Here is a 15974-nt window from a genome sequence, read left to right on the forward strand (position 1 = left end):
TATGCCTTCTCAGACTCCTGGAACGAATCCAGACTCCTCACCGGACTCCAGGTTGTGCCCCCACCCAGCTCTCCTGCCCCAGAGATGCTCACACACCTCCATTCAGTCTAAAGAGCACTTGCAGAATTCTTCCTGATCTCAGGACCTTTGCACTTGCTCTTCCTTCACCTCCTCGCTTAGCAATCCCCACTTATCTGTTGGATCTCAACTCCAGGAGCATCTTCCAGGGAGCCGGCCCTGTCCATGTCAGCCCACCTACCCTAGGCTTTGTCCTTGTGCTGCGTGATAACAGAGTGAGTCTCTGTACCCCAGGAGAGCCTGCAGGCCCCGGCACAGGACTGGGTCCCACATCTCACCACCCTGTCCCCAGGGCTCCTCGTGTCATGAGTAGGGGCTCCCAGAACGTGATGAAGGAAGGTCGGGCGAACCCAAGGCAGAAATTCACAGTCTCATGAAGTGGGATCCTGTGTACTGGGTGGCCTCCTGGGTAGGGGTGAGTCTAGACTGGAACTCTGGACACGCAGCACTGCCCTTGGGGCCCCCTCCTCCCCCATCCCCGGTGATTGGGATCCTCTCTCCTGGAAAGAACCACACAGAGCGGCTCAGGTCCTCTGCTCCAGCCCGGGCTGTCTCTGCGGGGAGGGTCAGTGAGTGACGGTGCCTGCGCTCTGCTCGTAGCGGTGTCCCTGACCGGGCTGCGTCCACCCAGAGGACTGCCCATTCTAGCCGGGTCGGAGGTGGTCTGGAGGCCAGCTGTGCCGTTAGCCCGGTGGCATCTGGGAGGACCCCGCGGTGCGGGGCAGGGCCCGGCCCACCTTCACGTGGCCCAGTGGCATAGATCCTGGTGGTGAGCTGTCCATGCTTTTCAGAGATGCAGGAGTTGGGTGACGGGCCTTTCTGGGTACTCGATCCGTGGCCAGTTGGCAGCTGACAGGTTGGGTTTTCTTGAGATGATTTTTGAGAGCTTACCCTGTGCCAAGCTAGCATTCACAGACACTCGGTGCATTACCTCATTCAGTTCTCACACTTCTGGGCAAGTCTGTGATGGGTTCTCATTTTGGAAGAGAAGACAGGCCTCCAGCAAGAAGAGGCTCGGGGGTGCGGAGGCGTTGCCGGTGGGGATTCGGGATACTCTCCAGGTTTGAGGAAATCTGTGGCCTCAGTCCTCAGGTGTCGCCTGTCACCAGGCTCTGCCCCCTATAGATTCTCCACAACTCTGCCCGAAGTTCCCTCTTCCACGAAGCCTGCCATGATCACCAGCCCCCCCCCCCCCCCCGCCGCCATCTTCAGGCCCCGTGTGTGAGCAGTTAGGGGCACTGCGGCTAGACAGGTGTGATCTTCCCGTGGCTGGCCTCCCCTTCGTGAGGGCCTCAGAGGAAAGGGGTTTCCCCGAAACCTCCCGCCCCTGCCCCCGCCTGGTTGCTCACTCGTCACATGCCTTGTCCTATTTCCTCTGTGGCGTTACACCCCCTGGAATGGTTTTGTTCATTTTTTTACGGTTTGTCTACCTTCGTCCTTAGACTCTGAGCTTTCCAGGGCAGCGGGAGCTGGTTCAGCGCTGCGTCCAGAGGCGTGGGACCGCCTCCCTGGTCCTTTGCTGAGGGAGCGTGTGAGGGGCATCGGGGCTCTTTCGGTGAGGGTGAGGGAGCCTCTGTCCTGGAGCCAGATCTTGCGTGCCCCGCCTGCCCCACCGGGCCCGGGGCAGGTCAGGAGCCCTCGCCCCTGGGTCCCAGCCGGGCCTCGTCGCGGGGCAGGCTCAGGTCTCCCCAGACATCAAGACGAGCCGTGGAAGCAGCCGCCCACAGAGCCAGGGGCGCACAAAGCCCGCGACCGTGGTGCGCTCGGCGGAGGGAGGGGCAGGGGAGCCCTGGGGACGCCCTCGGCTTTGTGCTGGGACAGGGACTGTGAGGAGGAGACAAATGTTTCTGGAGGCTGCATCCTCTTTGGGGCAACGTGTGGTGGCCCCAGGTTCTGGGCGTTCACAGGCTCAGCCTTGTTGTCTCTGGGGGGGGGGGGGGTAACGGGGCCGGAAGTGGGACGTCCTGGCTCTGACCCAAGGACAACAGTACCAGAGTTACAAGAATAATGAGCACTTGGCACTAAATTTGGCTAATTATGCCTCTCTCTCCTGACAAGCCTTTTCTTTATTTTATGTATTTGTTTTTGGCTGGATCCTCCGACTCCTTCAACTCAAAACCCGGCTGGAAAGCCTGGTCCTCTGCCGGGACGGCGCGGGTGGGGTGGGGGCGGGCAGGGGCGGGGGGGGGGAGGGGGGACGGGTGGGGGCGCCCCTCCCTCTGCGGCTGGCTCCGCTTGGCTGGGAGGCGGCGCTCCCTGTCACTCCCCCTGCTGAGGGCTGCCGGCGAGGCTGCTTGGGACAGGAGCGGGACAGGTGCCGCCCCAGCGGCGGGCGGCAGTGGCGGAGCTCGGCCTGGGGGGCGTCCCGCTGGGGGGCTGCTATCGGCAGGTCTGGAAATGAGCCGCACATCCCGAGGTGGCAAGGGGTCCGCCCCAGGAACTCCGTGACAGAGGGCGACCTCCGTCCTGTGCAGGATCTTACTGGATTGGCCAGCGAGAAGCCGTGGCCAGGGGTCCCCTCCCCTCCTCCAGCTTTTGGGGACGCGATCTTCGGGGGTGCTCCGGCCACCTCTGCCCCTGGCAGAGACCAGGCGGAATCTGCAGCCAGCATGGTGCAAAATGTAATTCTAGTGTTTTTCCGCAGACGGCTGAGCCAAAGACCGGCCGTGGAGGAACTGGAGAGAAGAAACATCTTGAAACGTGAGTAGCTGGGGACCCCTGGCTCCGGTGTGGAGGCTGGGGGGCGGGTTCTCCCTGCACAGCCTGCTTTGCGGTCTGGGTGCTCCCCGAGCCCTGTGAAGTCTGGCTGCAGAAGCAAGCCCTGAAGTTGATGCGCTTGGAAATCTCCCCTTTTACAATTAGAGAGAGAGAGAGAGAGAGAGAGAGAGAAAGCTCTCCTTGCGGCGTAAAGATATCCCTATTTTCGGGTTATTTAATTAGCCCTGTAGATCTAGGGGAAATGGCTCAGTATCCTCTTTGCATTCTGGGTTTGGAGCAGGTTTCCCTGGCAGTTCGGGAGGGGGGTCCTGATGGGCACAGGGACCACAGGCAAGGTGTGGACAACGTCAGAAACCCGAGGGCAGGAGCACGTAGCCCTGGGGTGCCACAGCTAGGCGAGGCGAAGCCAGCCGCTCCAGGGACCTGGAAACCCCGGGAAACCTGCCCCGGGGCTCACATCTGTGCCATTGCAGGACTGTCCATCTGGCTCCATGTGGCCTGGGTTTCCCCCAGCAGGTGTGTGGTCACAGTGCCCCCAAACAACCTCCCCGGTGCAGAGGACGCCATGGATGGTTTGGGGGGTGGTAAAACCCCTTGAAAAGTGTTTCTCGGAGAGTTCTCTGTCTGGCCAGCAGACTTTAGTTTTCAAAACATTTTCTACAAAAGGTGTCCTCGAAGAGCCTGGATTTTTAAAGCATTTTCATTCTTTTTCCTCTTTACGTGATGAACACTGCAGATATTCTCTGAGTTTGGTTTTTTTATTCTGTGAGCTCTTCCCGAAGTTAGGGCAGCGCCCCAGCAGACGCTATGCCAGAAAGCCTGTGGGTGGCAGAGCCCCCTGCTGGTCCTGGCTGCTACCTGTCCTCCCCCCCACCCCACGCCCCGCGTGAGCGGGGCCCCTCCATTTTGGACGGTGGGACATAATTCACCCTTAGGGAAGGGATTCCGTGTATTTGATGTCAGACTTAAGATGCTCGTCTTGATGTCTGGTGAGACCTGAGCCTGCCCCCCGACGAGGCCTGGCTGGGACCCAGGGGCGAGGGCTCCTGACCTGCCCCGGGCTGGGTGGGGCAGGCGGGGCACGCAAGATCTGGCTCCAGGACAGAGGCTCCCCCCTCCTCTTCTGTGTTGTGTGAACTTGGTCTCCTCTGAGGATTTAAAGAGAACCTTTCGTGGACTCTACCTGCTTGATCCAGGAGACAGAAGAGTCAAGCTATTTCAGTCACCAAGTATTTGAATGTTTAAAAATTCCACCACTCATTTATAAAGCAATGACCTCACAGATGCCCCCAAAACCACAGCCCAGGAGATGGTGGGCGGGCTGGAGCAGAGGGGTCTGCTGCCCCAGCGGGCGGCGGGGCTTCCCCGTGAGCAGGCTCGGCTCCGCATGGATCTCGGCCCCGCTCCTGGGGATGCCACGTCCCCACACCAGTAAGCACCTCCAATTGTATTAGTCTTTGCAAATAAACGTCGGAGCCTTAAAAATAGCACCAGTGCTTGGTGAGTGGAGGTGCAGAGTGGTTAACTGGGACTGATGCACTCATGTGCAGTGAACAGAAGGGGAGAGTGGGTTTCCTCCGCACAGGCCACGGCGGTCCCTTCCACACTCTTGAGCCAGTCAGGTGCGTCCGCTCAGGAGCATCTCAAGTGCCCCAAGTGGGAGTGTCTGCGAATTTCCTTGCTAGTTCTCAGTGGACGATTGTTTTGTTCTGTTCTGTGGAGCTGAGAATAGAGTAGCCGTGTGTGGTCCAGCGTAGAACAGCATCATCACAGGCCCCTGACACAGGCTTCAAGCCCTCCTGCTCTAGGGCATTTTCTGCCTATAATCAATCCTTAGAATGTTGTCACATTGTATCTGCTCATCTGCAAGTGTGGGCTCACAACTCACTGCGATCAGGTCTGACGGACACTCGGAACTTGGCTTGGGGGTCATCTGTGGATAAGACAGTGGCCCCTTTGCAGGTGACGACCCCAAACCCGATGCTCCCACGTTAGACCCACGCTGTGCCAGCCACGGTACTCAGGGCTTGCTTATGCACCTGCGCTGAATTGGTGTGGTGTGGCACCGCACTCCCCATTGGCCTGGTAAGGAAGCTAACTAAAGGAGTAATACAGCTTTTTGACATGAATCTTGGCAAGGAGTTAGAGCCAAAGGTTGCCCAGCTCTACGGGCTGTGTTCTAACCCCTGCATTAGAAGCAACAGTGCATCTCTGATGGTTTACAGAAGACTCGAACGTGGCTTCCAAGCTGCTGGCTCTGTTTCTAGAACATCTGGGTAGGGAGGCTGTGGTCGTGGATCCCTTAGTTTGTAGAAGGCACAGCGTTTTTTGGGTCTGGGAATCGAAGGTCCACAAACCCATCACTAGGTGTTGCTCAGAGAGAAGCCGTGGGCTCAAGCTTTGGGGAAGGACTTTTGGGGGGGTTGGCTCCCAACAGAGCACCTGCTCCAGAGGGGCCCCTGCTGGCCACCTCTCCAAAGCACCTGCGGCACTCATGTGACCTTGGTAATGACACTGTTGGTCATTAAAGACAAAGATCTGGTTTTGTTTTACCCTTTTCACATGGAGGCGGCCCTTGGCCTTTGTCCAGGGCCTATTTTTTAAGAAATCCGCAGAATTAGCGTCATGTCATCACTGAAATCCCTTATGGTCGGCCTTATATTGGTACTTCCACAATTTTTTCTTGATTGCCTCATCAACTTTCTGCAGAGAGCTTCCTCGTGTGGTTTCTCCTGCTTTATCACTTAGATTAGGAACCAAGAACATAAAAGGGCTTCATTTCCTTTTCTAAAACATTCAAATGCAAGATAAGTCTTCGTTTTAAAAAAAGTTACTGAAGAGTACCCTATATCTAACACCCGTGAACCCAATCCCCCAAATGCACAAATGTGTGGAATGTTGTAAGTCAAGGCGGATGATGTGAGATTATGTGAAGTGCAAGCAGCAGGGCCCCCCTTTCTCGAGCCAGCCGTGTTTCTAGGAGTCTGTGCCAGCAGATGAGCCTCCCTTCCCAGGAATGGAGCTTCCTACAGCCTGGGACCTGAGGCTTTATTTAGCAACCGGAGCGCCAGAAATAGAACATCCGTTATCTTGTACCTCAGGGCAAAGCCTGCATTTTACACCACGGCTCTGACTTCTCTATTTTTAGCTCCCGCGTGTAGGTATGAACACAGCTTGAATGTTAATAGTCACAACTCAGCGGCGAAGCCGAGTTTAGTGAAGCACCGAGGCTCCCTTAAAAGGCTATGCCATCTGAGTGAGCTCGCTCCTGCAGGGGAGAGTCAGCTGGGTGCATGGTATCTTTAGATGTGAAATATGCCCTGAAAGTATGAATTCCAGGCAAGCATATGTTGCCCAGAGTCTGGAGAAGGGTGTTCCTTATGTATGTTGGTTGGCTGAAAGTCTGTATGTATACCTAGTAAGCAGAAGGGAAAAAAAAAGCAGTGACAGTTTATTAATATTCATATATGATATTCGTATGTGGTACGTATTAGTAGTCACGGATGTGCACGTTTACTTACCCTGCTGAAAGTATTTGTGCGAGTCATCTATACTCCTGGATGTAAATATACAGACAGAGGGTAGATATTTGGTTGGGGCAGAGGGAGGGAGGGAGGGCTGCTTCTTGTTTCTCCTGCAAATAAATTTGCGCAGCTGAGTTTTTGTGCTGAGTCCAGCACGGAGAAAGCCGAGGAGAAGGGCTGGAACGTGGGCGAAGCTTCTCTTGGTGCCAGCGTCTCTGTATGGCAGTGAGACCACGGTCTGAGTGTGGCCGGCCAAGTGGAGGAAGACCAGCCGTGACATGGGGTGTCCCTGATAGCCTGCCTCAGCCGCCAAAAGGAGGAGAGTCTCAACCTGTTTTTCTTTCTTTTTTTCTTTCTGTTTTAATCTTTCACAGAAAGGAATGATCAGACAGAGCAGGAAGAAAGAAGAGAAATCAAGCAAAGATTGACAAGAAAGGTACTATGATTTCAGTGTCTTATCCCTGGATCTTGAGGGACAGGTGACAGGTGCACTGGTGAGGGGAGGGCAGGTGACACAGGGCCTCACTGTGTCGCTCAGTGATGTCTTCCTGGATGGCAGCGAATTCGCTCCCCAGACGCTGGGAAGGTGGCACCGCTGCCCTTCCTGGTGTCGCCCTCCGCGCCCCGGGTCGGGGGGAAGCAGCTTGTGCGGCAGGTCAGGCCCGATGACATTTCCACGGATCCCCAGGGAGCCAGACGGTGACTGGGCATCACCTGCGTGTACCTGAGATCTTCACACAGAGCGTAGGAAGAGCATCCCTGGGTGTCAGCGTTCACTTACCTTTCAGGCTCCTTGGTACCTTCAGCTTGTCCAGAAGCTCCAGTGGCAGAAGTTTTCTTGGCCTCCAGGGTTTGGTGTGGGACCCGCGGGGTGAAGGTGGGACCGGCCGCAGCCAGCCTAGGTCACAGCCCCGCGAGCCGGCCCGCTCTCCGTGCTCCGGAGCAAGGACGGGCAGGGGACCTCCCCCCGCCGGAGGTGAACAGGCGTCCTTCCTGAGGCTGACCTCGGGGTGCTGCTCCGGGCAGCATCCTCTCTCTCTGGACCTTTGACTTGGGCGTGTCTAAGGGGAGTCGGAGCAAGTGTTTGCTGCCATCAAACGCGTCCCCCGAGTTTCCTCAGCGAGCTTCCCCCGAGCCTGGGCCGCCGGCACAGAATGTGCCGGGGGCTGGAATTCAGTTCTGCCTGTGGGCGATTGTTGGTGTTGGCCATGTGTCTCCCAGTTCCCGAGTGTCCCGCGTCCCTGTAGACACGTGCTGTCTGCCTGAGTCCTCGAGGACGCTGGTGTGGCCGTGGGCGGCTCACGGGCCATCTCTGATTTCAGCTGAATCAGAGACCCACGGTGGATGAACTGCGAGACAGGAAGATTCTGATCCGATTCAGCGATTATGTGGAAGTGGCCAAAGCTCAGGACTATGACAGACGGGCAGACAAACCCTGGACGCGACTGTCCGCGGCCGACAAGGTACAGACGGCGCCACCATGCTGGGCGGCGGGCGGGGGTGGGGGGGCGTACCACGCGAGGGCAGACCACGGCGGGCCAGCGAGTTTGTTCCTGGACCCGGGGCCGGGGGGGGGGGGTGCCAGCAGATGTTCAAATTGTGGCTGTGCTTTGCCCCGATGTCGGCTTCACAGAGTTGATCCGGGCTCATGGCTGTTGGCAACTAGGGGACAGTTTTGCCCTTGGCGGTGTCTGGAGACATGTTTGGTGTCAGAAATGGGGGGTGGGGGGGTGGAGCCCAGAGATGCCACTGAACGCCCCATGATGCCCCACCCCAGGACGAGCCAGTCCCCGATGTCAGGAGTGTGGGAGCTGAGAGACTCTGGTGGAAAAGAGGCAGAGGACGGGGCTCAGGCAGAGTCTGCTGCAGTGACACGGGCAGTGTAGACAGAGGCGGCTCTGGCTCCGTCCCCACCGCTCAGGTGTGCGGTGTCTCTGGGGGCCTCCGGAGCAGCCTGAAGGGACTGGTGTGGGGCGCGGGGAGGGAGCGAGGAAGCGGCAGGTCCCAGAGGCTGTGGGGGAAGCGGAGGGGCTGAGTGAGCCCTCCCCCAGCCTCGCTCTGCCTGGACGGAGTCTCTGAATCCCGCCTGTCCAGCATCGCTTCCTGTAAGGCCCAGAATATCCCCGTGAGAAGCAGGCCTGTCCTGGGTCATACGTGTGGACCCGCGTCCTGACTCAGAGCCTCTCCCCGGCCCTTAGCCGGCCCCGGAGGGCTCCTCCAAGGGAGCGCAGGGTCCCTGCGGGCTGGTGACAGGCCTGAGGCGCTATGATGCTGTTTGTCACAGGACACAGAGCCATACCCCGTGCCCAAATGAGAACAGCTTCCAAATGAACTCATTGCAGAATTCCGCGGGAGTTCGCCCCAAGCCGAACTTGCCGCATTATTTTGCTGTTCCTCCTTCGTCAGGTGGCTCAGCGTGTGCTCGGTGCGGCGGTGGTGGTGTGTGCCGTGGGGGTTGTGGGCGGCCTCACCAGCCTCTCTGGGACACGGCGGGGGACTGGCTGGGGGTGACTGCGACCGAGTGCCAGAGGCTGTGCTAGGCCCAACCACGTTTCTTCTTCTTTTGAAATAGATTACGGCACGACAGAACTCAGTGAAGATTAGGAACTACTGTTCATCCACAATCTGGGTACTGATTTCCTGTGTTCATTTTTTAACGTCCTGTTTTTGAATTTCAGGCAGCCATTCGTAAGGAGCTCAACGAATACAAGAGTAACGAGATGGAAGTACACGCATCAAGCAAGCATCTGACAAGGTCGGATTTCTGTGTGTCTGACTTTAGTGGTACTTACCACATGTTTCTTTAAAAAACGAAAAGAAAGACAAAGACCTGCGGGTCTGGGTGAACAAATTCAGCGTCTCTGCAGAGAGCCGGATGGAACACGCGGCTTCCTAGGGGCGCGGGCGGGCGGGCGGGCTGCAGAGCCGTGTTACTGGGTCCAGGCCTTAAGGAGTTCATGCGCAGTGAACGTGACCTGCCTGCCCGTCGGCCGCCCCTCCTGTAGTGTCCAGACCTCTCGTTTCAGAGCCCCACCCGTCTGTGCCGCCAGGAGGCCACCGAGCCCCTTCCATTCACCCGTTCCTGTCTTCCCTGCATTTATATTCGCATCTTTAACACAAGCTGATGCTTCCCCCAGACTCAAATACTGGAGTCCCTGTGGCATGCCAGGGGTCATGCCAGGCGTGGAGACAGCAGCGAGGCGTTAGGTCAAGGGGGCCCCCGCTCTGGGGAGCCTCTGTTGCGGTGGGGACACATTGGCCATGTGCCAGCACCAAGCCGTCCTGTCGTCGTTGTGGGGAATGTGTGCTGTGGACCTGGTGTCCACAGATGCCACGGGGCCTCCGGCGGGGGCGGCGGGGGCAAGACTGGCTTCCCCTTGCTTATTGGGAGGGATGTTCTTTCCTCGGCCCTTTGCCACGGCCCCTTGGCCTAGAGACGCTGGAGCCCCAAACACTGAGAGAACGGAGATCCTGAGGATGGGTACTGCCTTAAACTAAAATAGCAGAGTCCTTTCCTTTTCTGGTTGGTCCCCAAGTGGCCCCTGTGGTGGTTTAGGAGACGAACTCTGTAAGGTCGGCGTGGCTGTGGGGCAGAACCGGGTGTGATGGGGTTCCATCCTCCAGGACGGTTTCGGGGTGAATATATTAAGGGAGGAAGAGGCGGCCGTAAGAGCAGAGGAGGAAATGACGGCAAGTAAACAGTTTATGAAGTTGTTAAGGTCCCCGTGACTGGCATACCTTTGGGCAGGAATAGATCATCTTAGTTTCGATTATCCAGAACACTCGGAAATGTTTAGGAAATCAACATTGTCCAGTGAAACATTTAAAGCTATTTTTCATGTTTACCATGTTAAAAGAAGGATAGAGTGGTTACATAGTGTTCCGTGTGTTAATGTCAAAATAGCGAATACACTTTCCCATTACTGGTTAGTAAGAGTTGTTTACTGAAGATATGCATCTTCTCTCCTAAGTCTTTAATACCTTTCTTGGATGATAGAATTTTAAGAGCTGGCCCAAAACTTGGACATCAGGAAATAATTCTTAAGGTCTTTATACCACATTTTAGCACTTAGTATCAGTTTTTAGAAGAACAGGATTTTTAGTCACCCGAGACTTTGTTACATGTATTACACGTTACCACAAGCGCATTACCAACTTACAAAAACAAAACAAAACGGTAACCCTCATTTCCGAAAGGTGGTTTTATTAACCGATTCATCACTTCTCCTGTTGTCGCAAAGCCTTGGCCTTGCACACTTCAAGAGCTTAAGCAGCAGCTTTCCGGCTGTTGGGCAGAGCTCAGCCCATCATCCCTTGTGCGGTCCAGCGCAGGCCCGGGAGCCCTCGGAGGCCCTCCACTGCCTGGAGCAAGGCGGGCGCCTCCTTCTGTGTTCCATCTTGGCTCTCGGAGCAGCTCTCAGTAGCCACACATACATTTGTGGGAGGTTTTGACCATTTTAACTTAGGAACGTATGAGCTTACACTATTTGTCTTTTTATAATTCCTAGATTCCACAGGCCATAGAGATTTTCTTCTGAGAAGAATTTGTGTTTAATTTTTGATACCAACACTGAATATTCATCAGGGAACTTTCCTGAAGTTCGGCTCATGACTCCCTGCCTCGTCAGCGAGAGGAGCGGGCGCACTGAGGCAGGTGGAGTCTGGGCTGAGCTCGCCTGTACGCGGGGAGCCCGGAGGACGCCCTTCGCTCTCTGGTGTCTGCAGAGTGGAAACTCTTGGGCCCAGTGGAGACCCGGAGTTGCTCTCCCAGAAGAAAACGGCCATTTGCCTTCGAACCTGGTCTTACAGTTCTGCAGTGAAACGGGGGCCGGGGGACGTGCATGCGCGGGCGCACCCCCGGGCCTCTGACGCAGGACGTGCGGCGCAGCGGCGTTCGGGATTCTGTTGGAAAAGACATTTTTATTCTGATCACAGTTAATTTGAGAACTCTTTAAGTTCATGTTCCACAGAATTATTGACTGTATTATACTTTTTTTTTATATAATGTCTAACAAAAAATACAGCTGCAACATTTTGATTCCTGTTAATTTTGTTCTTTAATTAAATGACTACTTATTGCAGGAAATGAACCTGGGTTTTACGTTTTTTTGGAGTTGGGAGGAGAGCGGAGATCTGCGAAATAAGTCGAGTTTTAGTCCTTTCGAGCCATCAGATCCAGACACATAAAAGAGAATTCCAACTTTTTGTGTGTTTTGTTTTGTAAATTCTGTTAGTACCTGTGCCTTAGAAAATCAGATTATCTTTTTCAAGTTAATTTAACTTCATGTATCATTGAGTAATGAACCCAGAGATGAGCAACAACTTGGTGGAAAACTCTGCCACGATGAAAATTAGGCTGTCTTTGAGTATTTTTAGGTTCACATTTGCAAACATTATGGAAAACTCTGTTATAAGAGACAAAGGTTTAGATGGAGTGCAGATTACGAAGAGGACATTTACCCTAGCACGAAGGTAAAACTTAATGTTGGCACAAAGGGGGAAAATAAATAAATAAAAAAAATAATGTTCCCCGAAAGGTATTTTTCCTTGGCCTTTGGAAAAGCATCCTCACAGGTGAGCCTGTCCGCCCGCCCTCCCGCCTGGTACGTGGTGAGGCAGGAAGCCCCGTGGCTTGGAGCCTGACTTTAGGAGCTTGCAGACCCTGTTGCTTAAATCCCAGCTCTGCGCTATTCACCAAGATACTTATTTTCTCTCTAGGAAGATCATCTCTCTCAGAATATTGCTGTAACTTCTAAAGGAGATGAGTGTGACCAACACATTCTACACCTCCAGTAAACGTTAGCCGCTGGTGGGGTTGCCAGTAGCCCCTGGAGCAGGTGCATGTCCTCCGTGACTCCTCACTGCGCACCCTACCTCATGGCTTTCTATGACCTTTCCTGCTCAGCTTCTTTTAAGACTGAAGTGGGTCAGGAGCCCATGGAAACTGCTCAACCCTTGTGGCAGCAGTTCGTCCTGAAGGACTTGTGATCAAGCCTAGATGCTAGCGAACGTGGTGTCAGTTGGTTGAGTTAGACTCTCTAAAAGAAATCCCCGTTACGGTGGGAAAATTCCAACTCTACCACTTCCTTGCTGTGCAGGCTTCTGCGAACTGCATCACTTCTCTGAGCCTCAATTTCTTTATGAAATGAGATGACATCTAAAGCTTTTCTAACTCGAACCCAGTTCTTTAATTTTACAAGCATTCATGTGTATGTTTATATATTGTGTACTTAATACATACGTATACTCTATTCATAACCCATTATTTGTGGCCAACCTCCAGGAAACTTTCATTTTTTTTCCTATTCTAAACTACATTTTAGCAGCTCCCTATTTTGTTTTACTCAGTTCAGAATATTAAGTGTGAGCCCAAATTATGTAAAAGTAAGATTTCAATCTCTTTCACATAGAAATATCAATGCACTTACTACGAAACAAAGAAGGGAAAAGGGTGCTTTTTTCCGAAACCATGCTGGCCCCCAAGGCCAAAAGGAACAGTACTGCTTGGAAGCTGGGCCCCTGGTTAGAGGTAACTTGGCAGATAGGACACATTTTCAGGTTTTTTGCCCAAGTAAAATTCCATTAACGAATGGATAAATACAATTCAAAATGGAAATAAGTTACAGGAGACCCAGTGGAGGGTTTGGTTTGGTTCAGGCTTAAGGGTTCTAAGATATCGTAAGACCAGAAGACCTTTTCATTGCAACCAAAATATTTAGCAACAGTATCTAACTTCTCTATTGTATTTTTATTAATCAAAATCTATTCCCTTAAGTTGTATTTCCATATTTCACGTCCTTATCCAGTATTACAGAAGTCGAGAGAGCAACTGAAACTGTGAGTCAGGTGTGTTCACTCCGCACCTACTACGTACACCTAACCCTGCGCTGAGGGAGGCTCTGTTGGGCATCCCGAATGTCCCTCACCCTAGTTGGAGGAACAAAATTAAAAAGCAGCTTATAAATCTCATGGTATGGGTGATACACACGCTTCTGTATATACATTTACATATGTTCTGTAAATTTGAAGAGAAAGTGTATATACTTAAGAGCCTGAAGACTTAGAAAAAACGTCCTGCTGCCTCCCCATTCAGTAACAGTCACAACATCTGAATTACCACAATTCTTCACCACCAAGAGTCATTAGGTGTTTATGCGTTAACTTCACAAATCATTTGTTCTCGTTTCCACAAAATAAACTATGATTAACTATTAAAGTAACAGTGAATATGAAGTCCTTAAAGAAATTGTTTTTAAGGAGTTTAAAAGATGTAAAAACCATAACTGATTATTTTATGAGAGGAAATTAAATCACTTCTAGAAGTATCAAGTTTTAACCTGGCATGATAGGGGGAATAGTACATTGTAAGTCTGTAAAAAGGACATTTTTAAACATGTCAAAAGGACTTTGAAATTATATTACCTAAATAATTTTTAGACAATTGAAATGGCTAAAAAAAATAAAAGCAATCCCTAAACCCTAACATCAAGAAGTCCATCTTGTGGAAATACGTAGTAATTACAAGTCTAAATTTTAGAGGTGAAAAGCCAAGTTTTTTTTTAAATTTTTTATTGTTATGTTAATCACCATACATTACATCATTAGTTTTTGATATAGTGTTCCACGATTATTTGTTTGTGCATAACACCCAGTGCTCCACGCAGAACGTGCCCTCTTTAATACCCATCACCAGGCTAACCCATCCCCCCACCCCCTCCCCTCTAGAACCCTCAGTTTGTTTTTCAGAGTCCATCGTCTCTCCTGGTTCGTCTCCCCCTCTGACTTACTCCCCTTCATTCTTCCTCTCCTGTTACCTTCTTCTTTTTCTTTTTTCTTAAAATATGTTGCGTTATTTGTTTCAGAAGTACAGAACTGTGATTCAACAGTCTTGCACAATTCACAGCGCTCACCGTAGCACATACCCTCCCCAATGTCTATCACCCAGCCACCCCATCCCTCCCACCCCCCACCACTCCAGCAACCCTCAGTTTGTTTCCTGAGATTAAGAATTCCTCATATCAGTGAGGTCATATGATACATGTCTTTCTCTGATTGACTTATTTCACTCAGCATAACACCCTCCAGTTCCATCCACGTCGTTGCAAATAAGCCAAGTTCTTTAATAGCAAGTTCAAATCCAGAAATGTAGAATTCTATTATGTTGTTAAAATTATTAGTCTCACATGCTTCTAATCTAAACCCCATTCTTTTCCAGAGATTTTTTCCAGTCTTTCGTGTGAAAGAAACATGAGAAGATGCTCATTAAGAAACAACATGTTGAGACTCAAACTGAACGTATGAAAATATTTTTAAACAGTGAATCACCATAAATTAATTTCTCTGTAAATGTATTGATGATATAAGAACATATCACTAGTTCATGTTTTTTTTTTTTTTTAAGATTTTATTTATTTGACAGACAGCCAGAGAGGGAACACAAGCAGGGGGAGTGGGAGAGGGAGAAGCAGGCTTCCCGCAGAGCAGGGAGCCCGACGCGGGGCTCCATCCAGGGACCCTGGGATCATGACCTGAGCCGAAGGCAGACGCTTAACCATCTGAGCCACCCAGGCGCCCCAACTAGTTCATGTTTAGACAATGTTAGAATGAACAACGGAAAAGCTACTAGTTACAAATTCCCACAGCTTCATGAAAACAATGGTATTTTATGTTTAGAGTAATAAAAAGTAACTTTTAAGTCTTTCAGCAGTTAAATCCCCTTTAAAGAAGGTGAACAGGGAAATTCTAAAAATCACATTTTCTTGACAATAAGCCATGGTTAGAAAATCTGGAGATGGTGTAAACACTAATAATTCTTAAAGTGAAAAACCATGCTTTTAAATGCACATTATTGCTTTCTAAATGCAATTTATTCCCCCTTTTCAAAGATGCATGTTCTGCAAATGCACAGGTGTGTGCCCCAAACGGATGGTGCATCCCCTGCTTTCCACCGGGAGAACTTCTTGGTTACAGTGGTGACTCCTGGTGTGGCACAGAGTGGTCTCAGGAACATCTAACACCTTGCTCCAGTTTTTAACATTCCAACTTAGCTTCGTTTGTTGCCATTATTTCCTGCTCTGTTCTTGTGATCAACATTCTACTTCAGTTGTTTCTTCATAGCATTTACGATTCCTTCCAAGCTTGCTTTAACTTTTCCTTCGATGTGTTCAGGAGCTACATAGGAATCCAGGGACAGTAACGGTGAGTGGGTCAGCTGTTAACAGGTGGTAGTGACAGGTGGTTGCCGAGCTGGCTCCAGCAACCATGAGCTTCACACCCTGCACTGAGGTTGGAGTCGTCAGACTTTTGTCACCGTAGACTGCCAGTTCACTGTGGAATTAAGTGTGGAATGAAAACCACACAGCCCACTATGGCTCAGAGGATCTGCTAGGCATCCGTGGGTCAGAATTTGGTGGCATTGACATCTCTGTAGTAACGTCTCTAGAGTTGAGTATTTAAGAAATATTTCAGCTTGGTTATACTAATGATGCAAAATTTGTTCTCTCTCCCATATGTTCTTCTGGAATAGTTGCCACTTTGCAGCTCAGTTTGGTTGAGGAAGTGTGATAAGCCTACACCAACATGGTGTTAAATTGCAACCCCGGTAAGAAATACAAATTTTTGGCTAGAATGATTCATTTATTTTTAATATGTTTG

At 51.5% G+C, this 15974-nt stretch overlaps 1 protein-coding gene across 1 annotated transcript in view; it reads left to right on the top strand.

Moving 5' to 3' along the window:
• PHACTR3 (phosphatase and actin regulator 3) overlaps window positions 1-9754 on the top strand; it is a 206762-nt gene extending 197008 nt beyond the window's left edge. Inside the window, exons 9-13 of the mRNA XM_028089174.1 lie at window positions 2723-2778; window positions 6695-6756; window positions 7643-7783; window positions 8999-9075; window positions 9649-9754. Of these exons, the coding sequence (XP_027944975.1) occupies window positions 2723-2778; window positions 6695-6756; window positions 7643-7783; window positions 8999-9075; window positions 9649-9754 (442 nt within the window). The remainder of the gene's footprint in view (window positions 1-2722; window positions 2779-6694; window positions 6757-7642; window positions 7784-8998; window positions 9076-9648) is intronic.
• Window positions 9755-15974: the final 6220 nt, after the last annotated feature.

The sequence above is a fragment of the Eumetopias jubatus genome, unplaced genomic scaffold (genome assembly GCF_037043125.1).
Source record: "Eumetopias jubatus isolate StellerSeaLion01/CBP00866 unplaced genomic scaffold, mEumJub1_p1.0 scaffold_9, whole genome shotgun sequence".
Lineage (NCBI taxonomy): Eukaryota > Metazoa > Chordata > Mammalia > Carnivora > Otariidae > Eumetopias > Eumetopias jubatus.